Below are 8,114 nucleotides of genomic sequence, written 5' to 3'. Positions count from 1 at the left end.
CTTGTCGATGTGGAAAGCTTAAAATCTTAAACCTCTGACCACTACTCTATACTGTTTGTGTGTTTTCTGTACTTTATGGCCATAAAAAACTTTTTTTTAATCAAAAAGTTGATTTTTTTTAAGTTAAAGTATATGCATCCCCTTGTTTTTCTGTTTTACATGCTTACCAAATGTTAGCAAAGAGCACATCAGATTTGCAGCAGTAGCCTCCATGTGACTCTCATGTGACTTTCTGTGATCACATCATGATAATTGAGTTTAGCCTTGTTCTGTGAGGAGAAAAACTGAGCAATCAGTTCATTCAGAATGAGACTTGCATACAGTAGGTGTAAACAATCAAGAAACACAAAAGTAACGTAACTTTTTTTTTTGCAAAACTTGAAGCTGTGAGGACATTACTTGGCACAAGTTGACTAAGATAAGAGGGGCACTTTCAGCCGAGATTAGGCAATACTGCAATCAATCAACTCTGACAAATGTTCAGTTCACTGTAGAAAACATTAATAGGTGTATATCAGCTAATTTCAGAGATAAGGATTTAAACACACACTTTAAGGGCTAACTGATCACGCAAGATCTGATTTAAAAACTGTCATCAACTATTGGAGTCAAAGCTAGCTGTTAGCAACTTTAAATAATTTATCGATTTTGAACTAAATTTTGGTGTGATAGCAGCTGAGTATCATCCCCCAGTACATATTCCGAATGCTACACATTGCGCCATATTTTTGCTTATCCTGAAAATTTAAAAACAAAGCAGGATGTTTCACTTCCCATGCGGGGAGCTTTTTTAATTTGAAACTGTAGAGTGTGCAGTTGCAAGGTTTAAACTGCATGAGATGCTGTTTTTAAGCAACTAAACTCGCATGTAGATTAATCTCACTTCCTCTTTCCTGAGGGTCATTACAGTCTTTGTTAGCTTGGCTCACAACAGAGAGGTTTTGGTCACATGAATGAAGATGTGAATTAAAGTAAAAATGATGGGGTATGATACCCTGGTACTTTGAAATGCTTTTAAACAGTTTATGAAAACCTTTAAGTTTGTTGTTTCATTTTGTTTAGAAATTTTTGTGTAACAGCAGGTTTTTGTCATAAAGTTTGGAAATCATGTTTTTCTTTTTACTGATGCAGATCTGTCCTCTGGTGAACAAAGCAGTTGAAGATTTAAACACTGAGCTGAAGACACTCAATGGTAAAGCATCTCATTACACAAATTCTCATGATGTTTAACTAATACTGAACATAAGAGTGAATCTCTGCATTCTTGCAGTGTTGGCCAAGGTGGACAAGTATGCAGAGATTGAATATTCAATGGTGTCGTCTCCAGAGGTTTCAAAGTCTTCCATAGACCTGAGCTTAAAGGTGAAGAAATGTAAATTATTACACATTTTAAAAGGACCTATGGATAAACTTCTCTTTGTTTGTGTATAGGGTGAATTCTACAATATTGGGAAGCATCAGGAGCCGCCGTTCTCCCCCACAGCCATTTCCCTACCACCCCAGACTGACAAAATGCTGTACATTGCCCTTTCTGCCTTCACCCCCAACTCTGCAGGCTTCGTCTACAACAAAGCCGGAGTGCTCAGCCTGTACATCACAGATGACATGGTGTGCTGCCTCTTCCTGACTGTCTGGAGCACTCAGATTTAATAAATCACACTAATATACAACATCTTTTGTTCTGTCATGTCAGGTCCCCAAGGCCTCTCCATTCAGACTGAACACGAAAACATTTGGAGTCTTCATTCCACAGGTGAGAAGAATCCCACACATTTATTGGGAAGCATAAAACATTGGCAGCTTTATCAGTTATGCGTCTGTGCTTTTAGATTGCTAAGCAGTTCCCTGGTCTGATGATGAAGCTGCTGCTGAAGACTGAGGAAAGTCCAAAGGTTTCCTTTGAACCTAAAAACGCAACACTTCAGACAAGCGCCACAATGACAGCCTACGCTATCCAACCCAACGGCACCCTTTCCCCTTTGTTTGTTCTGAACGTGGTAAGTCAGTGCTGAGGAGATGAAAAGTAATTTTGTTTCTTAGAAAAACAAGTCCTGAACTGTCCCAACATTGTCCTGGTAGGAGAGCAGCGTCACCGCACACTTGTTTCTCAGTGGAATGAACATTGCTGGAAGCCTCAGCCTCAACAAGTGAGCTACTAACAAACATCACCAAAAAAATGCTGCTTAGATTTCTTTGTATGGATTATTCATCCAACTCTAATTTTTCCTTATCTGCACAGAATGAAATTGACCCTGGGCACAAGTTACGTGGGACAGTTTCAGGTAAGGGCAACAATTGAATATGAGTCACTGTGAGGATCCTCAACTCCACCTCAAACTAACCATAACTCTCAACTACAGGTCGGGACCCTTGACACCATATTCCAAATGGTCCTCAAGATGGTAGTGATCCCTATAGTGAATGGTGAGTTATTGGTTTTTATTTTTTAACTCTACTTTTCCAAACCCAAGAGACATTTGATTTTATTCATTAAAATAGCCTCTTTTCCCTCATCAAAAGCAAAGAGGTAAAAACTAATTGTGAGAGGCACAGTTCATACAATTGAGAAAAGTGGAAGTGTCCTCCCTAAAATTACCTGACATTATCTTATTCCTGAGCCAGAATGATTTGGTTCGGATATATATGCGTAGTCCGGCTGAAACAACACAAAACAGATGAATTTGGATATTTAAACAGACATATGGGAACTGGCTGTGCTGTCCACTTGGAATATCATTACAGTTCCGTTCAGATCAGATCTTTATTGTTCTTTGGGGGGAAAACAGGTTTACAGAAGGTTAAACATAAGAACATAGGACATTTAGAACACAAGAAATATGGTTGTACTGGAATAATGATAAGAGGAACTAAAAAAATTCAGAAGAAATTTTGAAGGGTGTCAATGCAGCGACTAGCCAAAATTTCAAAGTTAACGCTTTAATAATCTAAGCTCAGAGGAAAGGCCAACACCTTTGATGTATGAACTATAAAAATGTAAAGAGAACCAAAATTTAAAGAAATGTTGGATTACTGCCAGTGGCTCCTTAGAGTCACCACNGGTGAGTTAATGAGAGGCAGACAGAACCCCAGACTGAAAATAAGCCTCAAACAAACAGTCGCTACACAATAACTACAAGTCAGGTCTTATAACTGTGAGCGCCAGAAGACTTTGACGGTCACACATGAAGTTTTATGTTTCTACAGTGTTTCATGTAGGAGATATGACAAGTTAAAAAAAACGTCCAATTTTTGTAGCGAATGTTTTGAGCTAAACTCAAACTGAATCTGTAGAAGCTTGGATGTGAACTCTCTGCATTCTTTGGGGGATTTGAGAGAAAACTGTAAGCACAACAGCAGTGAGAGAGTAACAAAAAGTTGTGAGAGTAAAGAAGAGATTGTTAGTCTGTGACATCAACTGGCAGTTAAACATACTGTGGAAAAATCTGTAAAAAGCAATAATTTATGTAAAAGAAAAACTCTAGAAGATAAAGTAGCAGTTCACCTATTTAAACTTTGAATAATTGGTTCTTCTTTGAAGTATGTCTGAGGTACAGAGCTCCAGACAGGAAGGGATTTTCTCAAATCCCATTTATCTCCATTCATTTTGTCATTTTTTCCAGTTTTTGTTTTTGTTCTGTGACGCACTGTTACCAAAAGTTGCTGAGCTACACAATTTGGTGTATAATTTGCATGTTTTATTTCAAAGAATAAGAAGGGTGCTTCTACGAACTTTCTATGTCAAGCAATACATCAAAGGCAAGCCACACCTTTGTGAGGTGAAAATATACTTCCTGTTTGGGAAAAGTGGCATGGCCTATGGTTTCTTGCTGTACCAAGACACTACAATGGAGATAATACAACAGTGAAAGAAGCAGCTGGGACTTGGAGCTGGAGTGGTGTACTATCTCAGCCACCAAATCCTAGAAGTCAACCACAAGTTGTGTTTTGACAACTATTTCACAACATACAAGCTTCTGGGGCCTCTTGCTGAGAGGAAAATTCATGCCGCTGGGACAGCAAGGGTCTGTCATTTTGCCAGGCCTCCTTTACAGTCTGACAGAGAGATGGCTAAAAAAGCACAAGGAAGCTGTAATTAAGTTGTAAGCCATGATGGTGAGGTGGCAATGGTCAAGTGGTTTGACAAGAGAACAGTCATCTTGGCCTCCAACTTTGTTGGTGTTGGCAGAATGGCTGAATTGCAGCAGTGGGACAAAAAGCAAGGCCAGTTTTTGAAGGTGTTCCCTCCAGAGGTGGGTAAGCTATATAATGAAGCAATGGGGGCTGTGACCTGCTAGATAAGTGGACCCTGAGAATGATCATATATGCTTTTGAACTGGCTGTATAGTTGACTGGATGGCAAGAGGGCCAGTGGCAGCAAAACCAGTGGCAGCAAAACGTGAAAGACCCAGCATGTTTCCTGATCCACAGCGTGTCCATCACAGAACACAAGTTCAGAATGTAAGGCCTCTACCTGAAGAGCAGTACATGGTTGACCACATGCCAAATTATGATGATAAGGCAAAGACCACCAGATGCAAGGAGCCATACTGCGCAGGAAAAACACATCTTTTGTGACAAATGCAACATCCACCTGTTCTTTATGCCACACTGAAACTGCTTCAGGGCAGCTTATTGAAAATTAGATTACATGAATATACCCAGCAAGCTGATGTTTTGCCAACAGTTTAGTAACTGTATAATCAGTTGTTACATGTTTAGTTTACTATATTAAAAAGTATGTCAATGCATTTAGAAGTTCCATGATACAGAAGATATTGAAGCCAAAAGGGGATTTTCTGAAGGTACATTACCCACAATCATTTCATGTCTATATTCTGACCTGTAAACAGACAAATATGCAGAGTTCCAGTTTCAAATGTTGAGGTCACGCCTAATTAGTTTTTACATGAACGCTATGTGAAAACTATGGCCTTTTGTTCTTAAGTTTTTATGACATTGTACAGTCATTTTGCCGTGGTGTCAATTACAATGGACATCAAGAAACAAATAAAATGTATCAAAAATGTATTTTTTCCTCTTCATTTCTATGCTGAAGAGGAGTAGAAAACAGATGTTTAAAAATGTCTTTGCTCAGTGGAAAACAAAAAAATCAGGTCTGAATGGCAGCTAGCATTTTATAACACATGAGCGGATGTTTTAAAAGTATTTATTCTGTATTCAGTACATCTGTGCAGCTGTATTTTTCATGCCTTACTGTCAACTTGTGTCTACAGCTTTATGCTTTTGTAATTGTTTGACCTAAATTGATAAATTTCCTTTCACAGCTCAACTTGAAAAAGGGTACCCACTTCCTGCCTTAAAAAAGATGCAACTCATAAACCCCCAGCTTCAAATCCTGAAGGTAAGAGATGTGATAGTTTCTGCTAAACTGTCAAAAATATTTGTAAGAGCTGACATGAAAACATCCTATTTCTGATAATCCTTTTTTTTCCTTTCAGGACTACATGCTGATCGGTACAGATGTTCAGTTCATAAGTTGAACTGTGTAACTCCTGGAGAAAGCCACACTAAAGGCACGATTACAGGAAGAAAAACTACCTGCAATTAGCTGTTCATATGTAAAAAAAAAACTTAAGAACTTGATTTTCATCATCTAAGATCCTATTAGTCTTTGTTTTACATATTTTTGTTTTTCTGTAAATGGTACTGGTTTTTCATATGCACTGTAATTTGTGGATGAGGACAGTGTTATCACTATCCTTTAAAAGATTTGTTGAGAAAAACGAAGTTTCAGTATTCACTCCTTTCAGAGGAATTTCACCTGACCACTTAGTTTCTCTCGTCGGATCTTTTAATGTTGCAGAAAAGACGGACACACAAAACGAGTCCAAAGCAGAGGTTTAAAAAACAAACATACATTTATTTAAACATTCAGCTGAATGGAGACAACAACTCACCAACACGAAGCAACAGCAACACGTTCCCAGTTGTGTCTGAAGTGATAACCCTTTTACTTCTTTTTATACTATAAAGCATGCTATCATATCATGATGCCCTGGATTGCTCTGATGTCAATCAGGTGTTCCGTGAACTCTACTACAGGATACACTCCATACGAATTGGAAACGGGGAGAGGATTTCCTGGACCGCAGAGGACACTGCTTGACTCAGGTGATCCACAACGGCTAAAACACAAGGATTATTTTGTTCAGTTACAGACTGTTCGAGAGGAGCTCGCCCGAATCTCAACACTAATCCAAGAGCAGATCCACTTTGCCCATAAGCTTTTCAAAGCAGCAGCTTCAAGAAAAGGGGGTGAATAAAAACCATGAAGGTTTATGCTGAATTGAAGTGTCTGTCCAAACTGACATAAACCAGAATTGCCATGAAGAGCGGAGCCAAAACCACCCTTACAAAAAAATCCCATGAAATTCACGTGATCACATGTGATTCCCATTTTCCACATGTGGTTCACATAATCCCCCCAAAAATCACATATTTCCACATGTGATTCCCATTTTTCACATGTGATTCACATAATCCCCCCAAAAATCACATGTGATCACATGTGATCACATGTGAAAGTCACATGTGATTTTCGTGGGATTTTTTTGTAAGGGCAGACACGGAGACGTAGTAAAGGTAAGTGGTTTATTTACACTATTTACAGGTGATACAGGTAAAGTGACCAGGAGGATCTGTAACGGAAGGAAAGGAGCCAGGTGAGTCTCAGTTACAGGTTGAATTGTCGACAAACGTTCTGGGTGGGGAATGTGTGAGGAGGGGCTGCTGTGAGATCAGTTGATCTGACAGACTGGCTGGAATTTGTTGGGAATTCGCCCTTTGAGAGATGTTTCTGTTTTATTTCAAAACACACATAAAAATCACACACATTCCCCCCAACGAGTCATTTCCTGGGCTGCTTTCTCCATGCGCCCAGCGTCTGGTTGGTCCAGGACGGCACCTGCTGCTGGCCTCTGGGGAAACGCTGGGTCGCTGGTTGGCGCGTTGGGAAGGCCTGTTCCCTGGTGGAGGTGGCCGGCGGAGGAGCGGGGCAGAAAAACACTGCCGCAGCTGTGGAGCGTCTCTGCTGCTGTCGCTGGTCCCGGCGGTCCCTCCAGCGGCCGGAGGAGCGGAAACCAGGCTGTAGCATCACCAGGTGGCGTAGGTTCCCTGAGACCTCCGCGGTCCGCTGTGATTTTTCGAGGATGGACGAAGTTGGCCCCAAACAGCGCATCTGGAGTGATGGGGCCCTCCAGCAGATCCTGCTGCAGCCTCTCGGGCATGGATGGAGAGAGGCGGAGCCAGGTGGCTCTCTGGATAATGGTCGTCCAGGCGGCAACGCGGGACAAGCAAACCGTAGAGGCTGCACACAGGTTCAAGTTACCTGACTTATCGTCAAATTCGTTTGATGGGTTCGGCGGTCAACAATCAAACTGTGTGGTTATGGGAGCTGAATCGCAAATTGGATTGAATTGCGGTTCTGGAACTCATAATATGGGTTACATCTTGAGGAAGTTGCTCGCTCGAATCAGGCGGAATGGTCCTGGAATTTGGCTGTTTGGATTCGCCATCGAGAAGTACCAGCAAGACTTTTAAGATAGACAAAAACACAATGCCTGCCTGAACCAAAACAATTACTGTTTGTGAATATTGGCTCCCCTAGGCTGACCTTAGTCAGCTATCTTGAAATTTCTCCTGGAACTATCGAAACAAGATGCTCTGCTCCTTCCTGCCTAAGGACATCTGTGTATCTGTTCAGAGCTGGCTGATAAAAATTCCATCACATTATCAAAGACAATGGCCTCTGTGACGTGACTGATGGACTTCTTTACAAATACACACACACACACACATTCACACACACACACCTTCTCTACCTTAGTTAGTTAGTAATTATTACGTCGGCTGTATAGCGGGCCTGGGTACTTTTAGAAAGTTAGATACCGTTAGTTTTAGCATTATCATGTTTTAGCTTATTTAGCCTTTCTGTACATTTTTTTTTTCCCGATATTTTTATTAGAATTTTCTGTTGCACAGACATACAAAAAACAAACACATACACACAATAATCTTACACAAAGTGCAATCCCTCCCCCCACCCAAAAAGAACACTAAACCCCAGGGCTCACACTATCTACACATAAACAAAA

At 40.6% G+C, this 8,114-nt stretch overlaps 1 protein-coding gene across 1 annotated transcript; it reads left to right on the top strand.

Moving 5' to 3' along the window:
* The first annotated feature begins 1,036 nt into the window (after window positions 1-1,036).
* Window positions 1,037-5,591, top strand: LOC108229523 (bactericidal permeability-increasing protein-like). The gene is made up of 10 exons (XM_017405197.3): window positions 1,037-1,192; window positions 1,271-1,362; window positions 1,432-1,608; window positions 1,694-1,753; window positions 1,830-1,997; window positions 2,080-2,147; window positions 2,240-2,282; window positions 2,361-2,424; window positions 5,286-5,362; window positions 5,460-5,591. Exons 1-10 carry the CDS (start codon window positions 1,108-1,110, stop codon window positions 5,499-5,501), a joined length of 876 nt encoding a protein of 291 aa, XP_017260686.2. The 5' UTR covers window positions 1,037-1,107; the 3' UTR covers window positions 5,502-5,591.
* The last annotated feature ends 2,523 nt before the right edge of the window (window positions 5,592-8,114 follow it).

This window comes from Kryptolebias marmoratus, unplaced genomic scaffold (assembly GCF_001649575.2).
Source record: "Kryptolebias marmoratus isolate JLee-2015 unplaced genomic scaffold, ASM164957v2 Scaffold190, whole genome shotgun sequence".
NCBI lineage: Eukaryota > Metazoa > Chordata > Actinopteri > Cyprinodontiformes > Rivulidae > Kryptolebias > Kryptolebias marmoratus.
The sequence above is the reverse complement of the archived record's forward strand: the minus strand, read 5'-3'. Positions and strand labels throughout refer to the sequence as shown.